We start from the raw sequence: 17,523 nt of genomic DNA, 5'->3' as shown, positions 1-17,523 counted from the left end.
TTAATATATAAAATTACATTTCTTTAACCCGTGCAATAAAGGAGACTTTTAAAAAGATAATGTTTTATTATTTGACATATAAAATTCATTTATTTAACCCGTGTAATACACGGGGTTATAACCTAGTTTTTTTTATAAAGTAGGTCGATCAATATTTGTGAGAAGCAACCAGGCTATATTCATGTGCAATGTAAAGCAACTACGCATACATTATACAATTATCATTAGTAACACACGTTTAAAGAATGCATATCACTATATGCAACAAAGCGAACACTATAAAGATATTATCAGCAACACAACTAGCGTATATAGTAATGCATATACTATATTAAGAATTCATATGCAATGTATGCAACAATTGCAACACTAAAGTATCAGTAGCACACTTAACCTAAGATTAATGCATACACTATACTAAATGCATATGTAGCGTATGCAACAACGGACACACTAAAGTATCACTGGTATTAGACACATGCTATACATCAATGCGTAAACTTTACTAAGAATGCATATGTAGTGTATGCAAGAATGCACACACTAAAGTATAATCAACACATGTAATAGTGTAATCGTCAAGACACATATCATATTCCTTTTACCATATAGTGTCTATAATGTTCCATACATCAGGGGCGGACCTAGCATAGAACAAGGGGCAACCTCCGTTGCCCCTTGACGCTCTGACGGTAGTGTAAAATTAGTGTAAATTTTGGAAAAATTTGACGTTTTTTTCGATTTCGTTGCCCCTTTTTATAGATACGTTGCCCCTTTAGTTTTTTTCTAGATTCACCACCATACATCATAGTGTTAGTGTAGCACTTATTTACAATGCTACTATCTAGTCGGTTTCTATTCCGTTTTTGTGTTTACAAAAAATAGATTGCAACAAATTGTCTGTTGGAGGATCCAAATTACACTACTAGAAAATTGGGCAATTGTCACCAAAAATTTGCCACCTAAAAAAACCGTAGCAAATTTAGCCACCAATTTCCCACGAAAATGTGAATTCGACGTATTTGAGATGACATGGTAGCTAGGCGGTCAAAAAAAATTGTGACCATTTATTTTCGGTTGCAAATTGGTAAGAAAAATAATAATTTATAAAATAACGTGGCTAAATAAAAAGGTGTGGTGGAATTGCCACCGTATTAGCGACCAATGAAATTTAAGCGGCTTTATTTCAATTTTTTTTTTTTTTTTTTTACTCTGGTGCGCCATATGTTATCCATGTTTCACATAACCTCTTGATATCTCCTGTACACCTCTCCACTAATTAGGGTTTTAATCACCTCTAGATATCTCCAGACTCCAGTACACCATTCCAGGTCTAAATCAAAAAACATAGCCATCACTCCATCCGCCCACATATTAGGGTTTTGCTACTTCACCACTCGAAGGTATAATTCTTGATTAGGGTTTTGCTACTTCCCCATTCCAAGGTATAATTCTTGATTTCCCACACATTCCCCATTTTTGTTTTTTGTTGATATGGCAAATTTTAATTTAAGATTTTCTCTCCATCATCGGCGCTAGCGACTCTTAATCCATTCAAGCAACGGTAATGAGTAACCAATACGCAAGCAGGCAACAAATTTGATTTTTCAGAACGTTATTTTTATTTGGAGGAAGAAAATGGCTTTGACTGTGATGATTATTGTAAGTCTCATCGTAACCCTCTCTGTTTCCCTATTGTTAGTCTCATATTTTTTCTATATTTGTGTTTTGATTGGTTACCTAGGGTTTTAGTTGTATTTTTCCGTATTGGTGAGCTTGAGGTTTAATATAGGTTGTTGTGGATGTCGTATTGTATGCCAGGCTCAAGAACTTAGACTCGTCTACTATGCAGTAATGTTAAATCTTTTTGTATTGAGCTCTAGCCTTAGTTTTTCAATGCAGGTAATTGTTCAGATCGTTACCAGTTTATAATATTTCATTGATGGAAGGATATGAGTTTAATATACCAGCTTTATGTTTGATTCAGAGATGAATTTATATAGGTAATATATAATACTTTTTTTGGCCATTTATGAAGATTTTGTCCTGCTCACTATGAGCTTTTTGAGTACTGTTAATTTCTCTAAAATGCTAGTAATATTCATATTTAATATTGATAGGTTATTAAAATAAGGGCTTTTGTTGGGTCATTAACATAAGGCCTTCTGTTGGGTTAAATTCTCAATGATTGATAACTTGTTATAGATCTTTTGAAATATATAATACATGTGAAGTTGTTATACAAATACATATCTATATGTCTATTCTTTCTGTTCCCTTATATTATTTTATCTAAAACCAACATAAGTCCTTATGGCTTATTGTATTTTTCTTGTTTTTTCAGAGGCTTCAGTCTTATTGAGATGATGTCAAACAGCTTCAGTTACGCTATGCAACATCACTTATTGGGTAAGTATAATTTATTGATTCGCTCTCTATATTTTTGATTAGTCGGGTTGTGAACAATACACACTTTTTTCAGAGGTCCATCGACTCCAGCTACTTTTGTGGATTTATATGCTATTTTGAGCCCACCTTTCCTGGAATTTATGACAAAGAGAGGCAGGGGCGTAGCTTAGTGTAAAGTGGGGGATGCACCCGCCCGCCAGTGTTTCGGTTAGAAATGTAAAATTTCCTATTTTTCGTCCAAAATTTTTAAAATTAAATAGGATTGTCTCCCCAATTATTTTGCCTAAATATTTATACAATATATAAATTGGGTCCCATGACTTTCCGCCCCCTCGGAACTTTTGGTCAAGCTCCACCACTGAAGAGAGGTGTCTACACTCTTTTCTATCCGGTTTGCTTTAGTTCTCAATCATATGATCAGTTCTACTTTACCGCGTAGTGTTTTTTCCTTCTCATCTTTTGTTTTTTTTACTTTGTAGGGGCTGCATTTGCTTTTCCAATTCCCTCTCGGTATTCCGACTGTTGCCATAATGGGGAAGGTATAAGTTTCTTTTGATCATATTTTATTATTATATATTTCTGTAATTATTAATGCTAATCTTTTTTATTTTTGAATATGAAAGCTGAATTACCATTTGTTTCTAAAAGAAGTTGTTATTCAACAGATAATTTCACGCCGACAAATTGATGAAACTACTATAGATCCGCTGGAACTACTAAAAAATTTAAAAGGGTGGACTGTTAAGAAATATAAGTGTACAGAAACAAATGGAAGATATAGAGTTGACAAGGTAAACCACTCATCCTCTCTACTATAACTTTTTTTATTTATACTTGTTTGTTATAATGGTAACCAAAAACAAAACACAATGTAGACTTATCGACATCCAAAGTCAAAAAAGTGGCTGAGGTCACTCTGCAAAGTAAGAGAGTTCATACTGGATAGTTCGTATACAGGAAAAGCATCGGATAATGGTGAAGGAGGCTCACAGGTTAGTATGCAAGTATATATAGCTGCATGATTTATCGCTATTCATTTAATATATTTAGCTTTATAAATCATTAGGCTTTATTTAATCTTTTTGACACCCAGCTTGTCAAAATTACGGGATTTTTTGGATTGAAATTTGGTGAATTTGGAGTCATGAGCATAGGGGATTTCCACAACCTTCAATTTTCCAAACTTAAATTACCATGTAAGTTTTTCGACTCATTTTAATGTTATCACTACTCTTTTGATGATGTCGTTTATTCAAGTTCTCCTAGAGAGCAACCAACAAATTTGGATTAAAATACTTCATATTTTAATCATACACCAGTGGTAGTGTGGGTTCACTTAGTTCCAAATGGGTTAAATGGGATGGGTACGTTTACCTCAAATTTTGATCAAATATAAATATTAACTAAAAGACATGGGTCAAACATGTTAATTTTTTCAAAGTATAATCTTATTTTTAAGATCCTCTTAAGGCATTCATTCAAATATTCATATATGATTGTAATAAACTACTATTATTGTTTTTGTATGTTCCATCAAGTCACCAAGTTCTTACCATTGGGGTCTCTATAAAGCTCTTAGAATACATTAGTTATCATTTAATTAACTATATACAAAAATAGAAAAATGGATGAGAAGTTTTGTTTGTCGACCAAGCCAACCCTTTTGGCCCACACAAAAACTAACCCGTTTCAGACCAGTTTTTACCCATCAACTAGCCCACCCATCTACAAGCTAATAATGATGTTGAAGACTATTTTTCACTTGATATTATGTTAATAGAGTCCCCATCCTTTTAAATTATGCTAACAAGAAATGAATGGGATTATCTATCTCTGAAGATAGAGTGTGCTTATATGGCTAGTGGTCCATAGGTAGGATAGAAGACAAGACCAAAAACTACCTGTTTAATGGTCTCAACTCTCCAATGATAATATGGCATCAGTTATAACTATAATACAGGTATGTTAGTTTAGTTATGCTAATTATGTTTAGGAAAAAACATTAGTTATAACTAAAATAACGGGTATGTTGGTTTATTTATTTTGCTAATTATATTTAGGAAATAAAACATTAGTTGTAACTATAATAATGGGCATGTAAGAAGAAAGAGTTGGAGAAAACTTCAATATGTGCTACTCTGTTATTCTATGCTGAATGATAGAAAAATATTGTAGTTGATAATAGGGTATGTTATATGAGTTGGACTGGGTTCTTAAATTAAATAAATCTGAATAATTTGTACTTATCTTTATTCCCTTTTGTCCCTGTAGGAGCAAGCTAATGAATTTGATAAACTCGTTATACAAACTAGAAGTGTATAACTAAGATTAGGTTTTGTTCTTCCTCAACCAACTTGACCCGTTATCAGTTTTCTTTCATTCTGACTTTTGGATTTTCTTTATTGGTTGTTTCGTAGATTGAAAAGGTAAACTTGATTATCAAGGAGCTCGTTGAGGGAAAGGATGGAGAAGAAGAAAAGTTGAATAGAATTATTGCGGGGCCGTCGGCTGAAAAAGAAAAAGATAAGGTGGATAAATATACTATGCTCAATAGGATATTACAAGTTGAAGCTATGTTAACAGCTATTGTTCTTAGATATGTTATAAACACTTGGTTTTGAATGTTTCGGTGTTTATCATATTAGGATAATTCCAGTGATTTAACATTTTAGTTGGTATTTATTATTAAGTTGTTTTATATGATTTTGTAACATGGAAAACTATAACAGAAATGTTTTATATAACTTTGGGATTTCGTAATTTTATCTGAGTATTTATATAATTTTGCAATTTTATTGTAATGTAATTGTTATGAAAACAACAGGAAAAAAATAGGAAATGTGGAAATAGGGAAACAGATGTGGTAGCATATATTCAATGTGGTTGCTAAATGGTAGCAAATATTCAATGAAAGAGCTGTTCAATACGACAACTAAATGGTAGCAAATTGGTGGCTAAATAGTGGTAATATACGACAACTAAATGGTAGCAAATTGGTGGCTAAATAGTGGTAATATTGGTGGCTAAATCGTACCAAAACCATGGCAAAACAACCGTAGCAATTTGGTAGCAAAAAGTGCTGGTCATGTGGCAAACAAGGAGCGGTCACAAATTATTTTGACTGTTTTTGTGGTGGCAAAAATCCGGTAGCAAAATATAAAAGTGGTAGCAATTTGGTGGCAACAGGGCAATTGACACGGGTGTTTTTGCCACCGCACTTTCGGTTGCTAAACGGTGGCAACATGGTAATTGTGACCATTTTGTTACCGAAAAAGTGGTGGCAAAAGCCCTATTTTCTAGTAGTGTTATATGATAAAAAGACAGATATCACCAACAATCCAAGTCGTATGGTAGAGTTATAAGAGATACCTTACATTGTTTTGTCACTCATTATTCATTAGCCATTATTTTTAATGTTTTAGAACCATGTAGAAGTGTAAGAAACCTTACATTATATAAGAACTAGTACACGACTATGTTTATATGCATGAGTATAGGTCAGGTATCAGCTTTATTAATCAATAACAAGACGAGATTCTAAATATATACTTGACTGAAATGTGATATATAACAAGTGATCGAGTAGAAAATGCATTTAAAAGTGTAATAATATGATTTAAATGAATGATACACGAGAAAAAAAATACATAAGATACACGACACACATATAACGTATATTGTGTATCTCATGACTCTAATGATGATTTTTCTTTTTTTTCTTTTTTTAACCATTACTACAAGGGTAGAACACATCTAAAATATCTCTTGATTTAAATGTATTTATTTTCTTAGTATGTCCCGTTAGCTAATCAACCGTACACCGAATAACCCCATGTCTTTGATTAAGTAGTTCCCCACCCTAAGGCAATAAAGCTTCTTTTACATGGTTTTTCAGATTTATAAACAGCATGCATGGCTGTCGCCACACAATTCTTCTTACTTTATTAAATTTGTGGCCATACACATGCAAATGGGCTTCTACCAACTGTCTCTTTCATTTTCTTTTTTTCTAAATCAAATAATGCATAGTTAATCTCCGAACATGGTCTTTAGTTGCAAAAGAAAATTCAATAAATATAATCGTTATAATGTGGCTATAGACTATGAGAGTATGAGTACTGAGGAATCTTAAAGGGCACCAACGGTGGATGTAGTCTTACGGCAGACTAGCTCTCGATATCTCTCAACTTTTTAGACAAAGTTTAATTTTTATGGATTATTGAATTTTAATAATCTTAACTTTCACCCGTTGGCCGGCATTAATCTCAATTTCAATAGTTCCTCCTGACAATTCCAACTTGTAAGAATTTGATCTCCACCGATCCTTTTTAACTTGTTTAGTTTTTTGCTGATGTGCCAACTTACATAGCACAAACCTAGTTATTGACTGATGTGGCTGCTTATCTGACACAAACATAGTTATTGGATTTTAATAGTCCTAACTTTCACCACCACCAAGGCAGGCTCAACAATTTTGGTGGCCTAAAGCAAATTAAAAACTCGAGGCCTTTTTCCAAAAAAAAAAAAAAAACACTATCTGAGAAAAACCCTCCTTTACCCGGGCTTGGGACCGACAAAATAAACTAAAAGGTTTATTGTTGGCAAAGCTAAATTTTTTTTTGTATTTTTTATATATTTTTTGTACATATAAAGATAAGTTCCGTCTAGCCCAAATATCAGATATAATTTTCTTAAGTTGGAGGCCCTATTGATTTGGAGGCCTAAAGCCCAAGCCTCAAAATTCTTGGGCTTGGGACGGCCCTGACCACCACCATCAATAACCAACACCATTATCCGCCACCACCATCCCCCACTAGTCGTCGCCACCACCGCCATCAGCCATCATCACAACCACCACCATGATCAACAACCACCACCATGATGGTGGCGGTGGCGGCTGATGGTGGTGGTTGTTGTTAATGGTGGTGGCGGCTAATGGTGGTGGTTGTTGATGGTGAAAGTTAGGATTATTAAATCCAATAACTAAGTGTGTACCACATTAGCAGCCACGTCAACCATCACTAGTGATCTAGTGGTGGCCACGGGTATTTAAGTTCCACCTTTGGTGAGCCCGGGTGAGTTTTCCCTTCTAGGTCTCAAGTTCGAGTCTGGGTGATAGAGGTTTTTCATTGAGGGGTTTAGATTGGGGATCTATTATGCGAGAGGGCTCTCTAGCGCGAACCCGGTTAAGACAACGTATGCTAAACCTCTCGATATTCACGAATAATTTACACCTTTCAAAAAAAAAAAAAAAACATGAGCAGCCACATCAGCCAATAACTAGGTTTGTGCTACATTAGCAAAAAACTAACCCAATTAGAAAAGGATCAGTGGGGATTAAATTCTTACAAGTTGGGATTGTCAGAGGGAATTTTTGAAGTTGAGATTAATGCCGACCAATGGGTGAGAGTTAGGATTATTAAAATCCAATAACCCATTTTTTATTTATAGTTTTATGTATTACGCTACCCCTGAAATTATATTATGCTACCCCTCAAAATTATAAAAGCCCAACACCCTCACCCTCTCAAAGTTTTATTAAAACCTCAACACTAATTAAAAGCCAAGTACTTAATTTATAACATAAAAGACCAATTAAAATGAAAGGTTAAAGCCTAAAAACTTGTTGACTTGATTTTTGAACGAGAAAAAAGAACATAGCAGCCCCCGCCAACCACTAGTGACTTCCACTACTCCTTCCACTCCAGGGTTGTTCAAAAAGCTCGCAACTTGGAGTTCGCTCAAAGTTCACATGGATTTACATTGGAAAAGGCTCGCTTGAAATGACTCGGTTAGAAAGTGAGTCTAGCTCGACTTGTAACGAGCAGAATTGGCTCGATTTGCTTGCTTGTTAGCTCGGTTCGGTTTATTTCTGATTATCTTACTTTATATATTTTATTTGTATATACATATAATATTTTAGAAGAAATGAGTATCATTTGCATGTATTTAGGAGTTGATTACCATGCTAATGAGCTTAGACTATGGGGTGTGGGGCTTGGGTTGGGGCGTGGGTTGGGGGAAAACGCCCAAGCCACCGCCCCGGGTGGGCTTGGGGTTAGGGCGTGGCCCAAGGGGTGGGAGTTTGAAGCCAGGCGTGGGGCGGGTTTAGCAAGGTGACATGGCGGGCTCTCAATGACCAAACCAAACTAGCCATTGGACTAGCCATTGGCCAATGGCTATGTTAATTTTTTTTTTTTTTTTTTTCACTATAAATATCACACTTCAATTCCTATTTTTACCACATTCAACCACAATACACTCCACATCTTCTATAATCATCTTCAATTCTCCTTCTACAAAACGAAAAAATGCATCCTCATAATCGTGGTTATGACCCGAACAACCCGTTTGCATTCCAAGAAATAATCCTAGCCCACCACCCAATCGTCCAATGCCTCGTCCATTTTTAATACACTCCCCTATGCCCCTTGAAGCGAGTTATACATCGTATATCGGGAATCATTTGTTTACTAACTTCCCACACACAGAGGATTCTATACCTAGCTCGTTTCCACAAACGCCCATCAACCTTTCACCAACCTCCATCAACCTTTCCCAAACCGAAACCGTCCCCGAAACTCAACCATCCAACGATGGTCCTTCCGCCTCAATAGTTCCCAAAAAGAGAAGTCATAAGAAAAAAACCGTGGCGGAGAAAGCACTTGAAATCGTCAAACGAAAACAACAAAAATGGGTCGTTAATGAAGAACTTGCATTGGCGAGGGCTTGGTTTCAACAATCTCTACATCCAACTTTAGGTATTCTTAAATATTTTGTAGCCCTTATTTTAATATTTATGGTTATTTTTTATATAACTTTGTAATATATTAAATTTTGTTTTTATTAAAGTAGGAAATTCTCAACATCGAACCCATTTGTGGGAAGCGGTTAGTAAAGCATTCCATGAAGAAATGGGAAGGGAGGCTTATCGTGAAAACGATAGCTTATCCTCGAAGTGGAGCGAGATAAGCGGCCAACTTACAAAATTTAGTGTTTTTTTAAATAAAGCAAAGCAAAACCCAAAAAGTGGTGAAACCGAAGCCGACATTGTGACAAATGCATTGGTTACATTCAAAACAAATGTGGGGAGCGACTTGCGTTTCATGCATTGTTGGGAGATTTGTAAGTTCCATCCAAAGTGGGCGAATATCCCCAGTGGTAGCGAAACGTCTTCCAAAAGGTTAAGGGCCTCGTCCCAAGCTCAATCTGATGCATGAGATCAAGAGTTTGAGGACCTTTTGGATGATTCGCCAAAACGGCCTGAATATGGAAGAGATACCGCAAAAAGGCGCGCTCAAAAATCAAGATCGGGTACGGCATCACCTTCAGCTGGGAGTTCGGGCTCGCGTAGGGGAATATACAGCGATCAGTTGGATGACATTGCATGCAAGTTAGATACATTCAACGTATTCCAACAACAAAGGACCGAACTTCGAAAGAGCAAAGATGCTAGAGATGCCCTGAAACAAAAACGGGATGATTTGAAATTTCTATCCCAGCCCATTGATCACCTAGAGGGTGACGAGTTGCAACTAATCTTGGAGATGAGAGAAGAGATAAAGAACAAATATAAACGTTAGGAATTTTTTTTATGTAATTTTCTTTATTAAAAAATATTAAAAAAAACTTAAATTTGTTGTTTTAAAAAATATTCAAATATTCAGTTTGGGTCAACCCAGCGAAGCATACCCAACCCACGCCCCAAACCCCCGCCCCACCATACCGTCTTCAATGTGGGTCAGCCCAGCGAAGCCCCTCCCCCCCCCCCCAAGCCACGTGTCAACCCATGCCCCAAACCCCCGCCCCACCATACCCCACGGTCTTATATTATATTTCGTTGAAATTTGAACTTATTTTGTGTTTTGATAAACTTGATATTAACTTGTAATTTATTAGGTTGAACCCATTTTGGATATGTTCTTTTAAACTTTGAAAGCTACATATTAAATTCTCTTTTTACATCCGAGCCTAACCAAGTCGAGACCGGGCTTATATTTTCAGCTCGGTTTCAATTCCCTAATTGATGATTCTTTTTACATTCGAGCCTAACAAATTCGAGACTGAGCTTATATTTTTAGCTCGGTTTCAATTCCCTAATTGATGAATGTACGGTGAAAATTATTTTATTTATTAATGTTTTAGAAGAGAGATATACACTGCCTAATTGGCTAATTCTATAACATATAAAATACACCTAAATACCCATATTAGAGTTTAAACCCTCATCTTGAAAAGAATTCATTAATGTAATTGAGCTAAAACCCTGATCACTTTGTTGAAAAGAATTCATCAATGTAATTGAGCCAAAGATCTCTTGAGGGATACATGTTTATATGGATGGTTCTCTTTAAGCCGTCCCAATTAAGTGAAATTATTATTATTGTTAGTATTATATTACATTACATTACATATATATTGATTTCGAATGACGATAAATAGTAACTTTATTTTTATAATAATATATAGTTTTTTTTATTCTTTTATTATTTAATATATTATAAAAGTTTATTATTATATTTACTTTTAATAAGATATTTTTCTTTTTTTTTAAACATCTATTTACTTTACCTTTTTTTAATAATTGTTTTTTTTCTTTTTTTTTTTAACATATATTAATTTATCGATTAATTTGATACTTCTTTAATAAGTTACGTTTATAACTTTTTTTCTAAAAACTTAAGTACATAGTTGTGTTTGATTTCTTTCCCTGACATTCCGTTATAAGTTTTGTTAAAACGAGGTTATACTCAAAATAAAGTATTTATTTGGTATCATAAAAAGGTACGACGATAAACTAAATCGTTCTAATGGTTTGATTTTCTAAAAAACATGCTTTATTTTCAAATCACGTTTGTTTTACATAATCATTTGCTCGGTTTCGCCGCAACGTGCGATATAAACTATCTCAAGAGTGAAACTAAAGCGAACCAATTACATTCCTACTACTCAGTTGAATCGTTCATTCGCTTAAGTTGTACTACAAGAGCAACTGAAACCAATAAAAAAAACTAAAATGAAAAGTTAGGTTTTGATCCACAGTATTCCAATTCCAAAATATAAATAGGTTTTGATCAACAGTATTCCAAAAATAAAAAGAAAAGAGACAAACCATACGGTCCTATTTAAATAAGGTATTTTTTATGAGCATCCGAGGGGCTTACAACTTCCATCTTATCCATCCACGGGTAGTCTCAATTTATTTGGAAGAACTAAGACGAAAAGAATCTTTTTTCTTTTTTGATTATTATAGAGAGTACTTATTTACCCGTGTTTGGAACTTGGCAAAAAAATCTAATACAATTATAAGAAAGGGTGGTTTGCTTGTATAACGATTGTTGGTCAGGGGGTTTCTTTTACTTTGTATGAGACTCAGTATCGCATGTGGCAAACCCGATTTGCATGGTCGCTAGGGTTTTACAATAGAGAGGCATGTGGAGAGCGACACTTTTTTGTATGCGACGATTATTACAGGTTATCCTGTGCTTTATGAGCTTTGGCGCAACATTAGGGAGGGGGAGTTCGCTACCCCACGAAAGCGTCCCAGAAGCATCGAGTCAGTCTTTTACGAGACCCCTTGCACCGATATCTACATCGGTGTAAGGCAATAACGATTGTTGGTCAGGGGGTGGTAGGGAGCGGGTCACTCAACACGACCTATACTAACTGCACGATATGCTGACGAATTGCGAGACGAACCTTAGCGTACTTCGTGGAGTTTCTGATCCGGAGGCTCAGATCCAACATAATTTGGGGGCGTATGTCATGAGGTTGAAGAGGTATTTGAGGGTGTGGAGTTTGGATAGGGCGGGTTCAATGGGATTTTATCAGGTGGACACCCAAGATCGTATGACGATGCTATAGACGGGGATCGTCACCGAGTGCAGCAGGCGGGGAGTCAGGCCGAGGGGGCCGAGGCCACGGAAGGCGAGACTGTTGGGGGGGGGGGGCGATTTGCAACCGGACCAACCATATTTGCGAAGTTTGGTGAGAGTCTGAGACCACATATAAAGCCCCCGACAGGTTATGAGGAGGTGATTTTACTAGAGGAAGGTTTGGTTGTGCCATGTTACAAGGTCAGGTGTGAAATCAATAATCTCCTTCACATCCTATAAGTATTAGGGTTCATTATGTAATTAGTTAATAGTTAGTTTTATTAGAATTAGATTAGTGATAAAAGTGTGGGGACTAGATGTGACAAGTTGAAACTTAATAACCTACATGTTTTTGGATCGACACATCCAAGGGACGTATCCCTTCTCTAATCGACATCAGGAAACAAGAACAAAGGGACGTGACTATTCAAGGAGACATACCTCTTCAAATCGATTGAGAGCCACAAGATCAAAGGACACGACTCTTCATCAAAAGATACAACGGTTCAGACACACCTCTTCGATAAGTATAAATAGGGTTAGATTTTCTATTGTAAAAACATTCTCTCATTCATTCACTTGTACATATTCAAAGTTTGTATTCATTCAGAAATAAAGGTTAGTTTATTCGTTCGTTGTGTTTTTCATTGTTCGTTATCAAGATTCTGGGCAACAGTGGTATCAGAGCCTAGGGCTCAAATTCGTTTCGGGAAGATAATCATCAGGCGGGTGGTTGAATTCTGATCACGCGGGAGGCGTTGATTGGGTTGTTCTTTGTTAAGTTTTAACATCAATCGCATCAAGCGGGTACGATTGTTGTTCGTTCATTAATCGGTCATCGGGAGGGTGTTCGATTTTTGATCCGATCATCACTGAGGGTGTTTGGATTCTGAGTTTTTTTGTTAATTCAAATCACGGCAAGAGGCTACGATTCGGGTTAAGAAGACGGAAGCAAATCTGAGAAGTTTGTATTCCGGTTTGAAGAAGCAATCGCAAATCTGAGAAGTTTGGGTTGTTTGAAATTTGCAAAAGACACAAAATCTGAGAAGTTTTATGATATCAAAGCATCAAAAGGGTGTTCGGTTGAGAAGGTTAGTCGCAAATCAAGCGGGTTTGGGGCTGATTTTTTTTGTTTGTGTTTAGAGAGTCGCGAATCAAGCAGGAAGAAAAAAAAAACGCAGCCAAGAGGGTTGTTAAGAAAAGTCAGAAAACCGTGCAGAGAATCACGATAAGAGAAGTCGGTCGGTTCGCAAATTCCAGGTTCTACGTTCTATTTTTCTGGAATTTATATAAGGTTTAGAAATTGGTTTGATTCCACGTTAGAAAGTTAGTGTGAATTTTGGAATCATAGACTTCGGTTTTAGGAGAAAACCAAAGTTTAGAAAGTGAAAATTGTTGGAAAAGAAATTATGGCGGATTCAGGAGGAGCCTCTCCGTCAAACGCGGTAGTAATTAGAGAAGGTAGTTCGTTCTCCCAGTTTCAGTGTCCTATTTTAAAGTCTACAAATTATACGGTATGGGCAATCCGTATAAAAACCATTTTGAGGGCAAACGGTTTATGGGAAATGATAGAACCAAAAGAAAATACGCAAGCGGATGAAAAGAAGGATACGATGGCGACCGCTTATTTATTTCAAGCACTACCGGAAGATATGATAATACAAGTTGCAAGTTGCAAGAGTGCAAAAGAAATTTGGGATGCATTAAAGACTAGACACGTCGGTGCAGATCGAGTGCAAAAGGCACGTCTTCAAACGCTCAAAACAGAGTTTGAGATGTTAAAGATGAAGGAGGAAGACACTATCGATTCATTCACTGCAAGACTAAATAGCATTGTCACGAGGGCAAGTGGTCTTGGATCAACTTTTGATCAACCAACATTAGTAAGGAAACTTCTGAGTTCTGTACCAAAAAGGTTCGTTCAAATTGTTGCAACCATTGAACAATTCGCTGATTTAGAAACAACGACGCTAGACGAGACAATTGGAAGATTGAAAGCCTATGAAGAAAGGACCGGTTTGGTGGATGAAAACCCGGTATATAACCAAGATAAACTTATGTATGCACGACGCGACAAGAACTATGGTCGTGGAAGGCGTTTTGGGAACAATGGGCAAGGAAGGTTCAACTCATCGCAAGCCAAATGGCGTGATGGAAAGTTAAAACAAGAAGATGATGATGAAGATTCATCACATGATGCTTACAAGAATAGAAGCAACCAAAAGAAGTTTGGGAAGGATTTAAGCAAGATTAAATGCTATAATTGCCAAAAGTTTGGTCATTATGCCTCAGATTGTCCTGAATCAAATCAAAGAGAAGAAGAAACAAATCTGGTGCAGGAAGACGATGAACCAACTCTCCTAATGGCAATCAAAGAAGACTGCAATGATCTACTACAACATTCTCATGATAAAAATGGAGAAGTGCAGGATGGCAAGCAAGACATGGAGAAAGATCAAGGTGCAACTTAAGGATGTTCGAGATTAGGGGGGTGAATGAAATCAATAATCTCCTTCACATCCTATAAGTATTAGGGTTCATTATGTAATTAGTTAATAGTTAGTTTTATTAGAATTAGATTAGTGATAAAAGTGTGGGGACTAGATGTGACAAGTTGAAACTTAATAACCTACATGTTTTTGGATCGACACATCCAAGGGACGCATCCCTTCTCTAATCGACATCAGGAAACAAGAACAAAGGGACGTGACTATTCAAGGAGACATACCTCTTCAAATTGATTGAGAGCCACAAGATCAAAGGACACGACTCTTCATCAAAAGACACAACGGTTCAGACACACCTCTTCGATAAGTATAAATAGGGTTAGATTTTCTATTGTAAAAACATTCTCTCATTCATTCACTTGTACATATTCAAAGTTTGTATTCATTCAGAAATAAAGGTTAGTTTATTCGTTCATTGTGTTTTTCATTGTTCGTTATCAAGATTCTGGGCAACAAGGTGGGCAACATATAGGCTCGGTTGTAGTGGGTGTTGGATAGGATTTTCGCGCAGTTAACTATTATCGGCATGCTCGTCCTTTCTTTACTATGTTCTCCCGCATTCGCTATGACACCCCCGCATCCAGATTCATCCGAACGCCTAATTTTTTTTGTCAAAATTGTCCCTAAGGTTTGGGATTTCTTGCCATTTTCATCCATAAATCTGCCAAAAAAAAAATAACTCAAGTTAGACATTTGGATGAAAATGACAAAAAATCCCAAAGGTGAAGGACAATATGAAACAAACTGACAAACATTCCCAAATCTCATGGACGATTTTGACAATTACTCGTAATTATATATATGCTTTTCATTTATATGATCACCCAGATTTATGCTTTTCTTTAAATGATTACCCAACAAGTAACTGTATACATGTAAATACAGTACATATGATCCATAATACTGGATGCTTATTTTAATCACATTATATATAGCACATATCCAAATCCCAGAAAATAATACGAAACTTATGACATATGTTTAGTTTAAAGTTTGTTAACCTTTAGAAAGAGTTGAATAAGTGATTCATTTTCACATATTTTTCGTTAACCTACGAATCATAAACGCATATGATCTAGTGATCACACCATGCATTATATTATTGTTGTATACTTCCGGCGTCGTACAAGTTTAAAATTTTACGTTTGGTAATTTGAAAATCAACTTTTAACTATAATTTTGAATTATTCATTTGTGAATCAAACGGACTACAGTTCTAATCCTCATATCTTACTTAAAAGGATTATAAATCTAATTAACTACATATGAACTAAACATATAAGCCTAAATAGTAAACTAGAAACTACAATTAAACAAAAGAACCATTATATCATAAGATGCAAGCATAGCCCACAAAATGCCATCCAATGATCCAAAGACTAATAGCCTATACATGATATATAGATGGGCTGTCAATTTGTGGGTCCAGCTTAATTGGGCCCGTTGATGGTGAACACAAAGAGCATGCGTGCAAGCACAACAGCTGAACCCAATTAGTTTATATAACGTTCTTATCATCAGCCTAATTAGTTTATATGCCGTTCTTATCATCAGTTGTTTACGAGTTGCTCTTTTGTCTTCTTCCCAAGTTCAAACAAGTTACGTATATACTTAACTAGGTTAGTTCCCCGTGTGTTACACGGGTTGAACAATTTAAACTATATAGTATAGATATTTTCTGTAAATGCAAAACAAAGACAGAGACATTTACATACCATATTGACATAAATGAGTTAATATAAATGTAACCCATCAACTCGTACATATTAATTAATGTCGTAGAGTTCGATAAGACGGCTCTAATGTCGGTTGAATGAGGTCAATCAGAGTCTATTTGGTACCCTTTATACAACTTCTTATTTTTTGAATCTTTGTATTTGATTCTAAACCTATTATTAATATTATTGATAATAATTTTAGTTATATATATATATATATATATATATATATATATATATATATATATATATATATATATATATATCAATAATATATTTAGTCTAACATATTAATATTATTATGAGTTTCGAAACTTGTTTAGCTAGAATTTAAGATTCTATTGAAGTTTTAGTTTAACAATAGGTTATTGAATTAATAATAAGAATTTGTATTAGATTAGATTAAATACTATTATTATTTGTATTAGATTAGATTAAATATTATTATTATTATTAGTATTATCAATAATTTTAATCAATTAAATGAGAGAATGACAAGTGTCTCAAAACAGGTTTCTTTTATTATATAATATAGATTGCATACCTTGTTCATCTAAATTACTATACACATGTTAACTTATAATAACATCAACTACATAATATTTAAAACGCATACATAGGTTAAGTTATTCTACAAAGACCCTAATTGTGAGAAGTGTAAGAAGGATTTATAGAGTGACAAGTGTCCAATAACCTAAAACCTAAACCCACTACACCACCACCCAACCCATGGCATTATAGCCTAGTGGTATCTTGGTGGTGGGATAAGGCTTATGACCATTAGGTCATGGGTTCGATTCCCACAAAGGGGGTTTTCCCAGATTTATTGGGTTTCCTCCTGAATTGGTGTATAGGTATTATTGCCTAGTGGAGATGGATATGATCGGGTGGTTCTGCTGGCAGCACAATAATACTCCAGTGGTCCGTCAGTGATCCAAATTTGCCGTTCAAAAAAAAAAAAAAAAAAAAAACTACACCACCACCCAAAACCTAAACACCCACCACCACCTAAAA

At 35.5% G+C, this 17,523-nt stretch overlaps 1 protein-coding gene across 10 annotated transcripts; it reads left to right on the top strand.

Moving 5' to 3' along the window:
- The first annotated feature begins 976 nt into the window (after window positions 1-976).
- Window positions 977-5,112, top strand: LOC110903814. 10 transcript variants are annotated; one of them, XR_002572183.2, is made up of 10 exons: window positions 994-1,445; window positions 1,540-1,662; window positions 2,345-2,409; window positions 2,483-2,800; window positions 2,889-2,948; window positions 3,075-3,200; window positions 3,285-3,401; window positions 3,503-3,605; window positions 4,681-4,741; window positions 4,827-5,112. XR_002572183.2 is itself a non-coding variant. In XM_022149597.2 (10 exons), coding segments are annotated over exons 4-9 (483 nt in total). In that variant the 5' UTR covers window positions 994-1,445; window positions 1,540-1,662; window positions 2,345-2,409; window positions 2,483-2,725; the 3' UTR covers window positions 4,683-4,725; window positions 4,827-5,112. The 10 variants fall into 10 exon arrangements, 8 of the variants coding, with proteins under 8 accessions (XP_022005289.1, XP_022005284.1, XP_022005293.1 ...); XM_022149597.2 differs by having other exon boundaries at window positions 4,681-4,725; XM_022149599.2 differs by lacking the exon at window positions 4,681-4,741 and adding an exon at window positions 1,903-2,003 and having other exon boundaries at window positions 1,014-1,445; window positions 2,483-2,625.
- Window positions 5,113-17,523: the final 12,411 nt, after the last annotated feature.

This window comes from Helianthus annuus, chromosome 14 (assembly GCF_002127325.2).
Source record: "Helianthus annuus cultivar XRQ/B chromosome 14, HanXRQr2.0-SUNRISE, whole genome shotgun sequence".
In the NCBI taxonomy this organism is placed as follows: domain Eukaryota; kingdom Viridiplantae; phylum Streptophyta; class Magnoliopsida; order Asterales; family Asteraceae; genus Helianthus; species Helianthus annuus.
This window is presented reverse-complemented; position numbering and strand designations above follow the sequence as displayed.

What these genes read in the sequence shown, in the direction of transcription:
- LOC110903814 (XM_022149592.2), top strand. Translation starts at nt 2,726, where the DNA reads ATGACTTTCCGCCCCCTCGGAACTTTTGGTCAAGCTCCACCACTGAAG. An exon ending in TCTACACTCTTTTCTATCCG is followed by an intron (nt 2,801 to 2,888) that starts GTTTGCTTTAGT and finishes TTTACTTTGTAG; the next exon opens with GGGCTGCATTTGCTTTTCCA. An exon ending in GAAGATATAGAGTTGACAAG is followed by an intron (nt 3,201 to 3,284) that starts GTAAACCACTCA and finishes AACACAATGTAG; the next exon opens with ACTTATCGACATCCAAAGTC.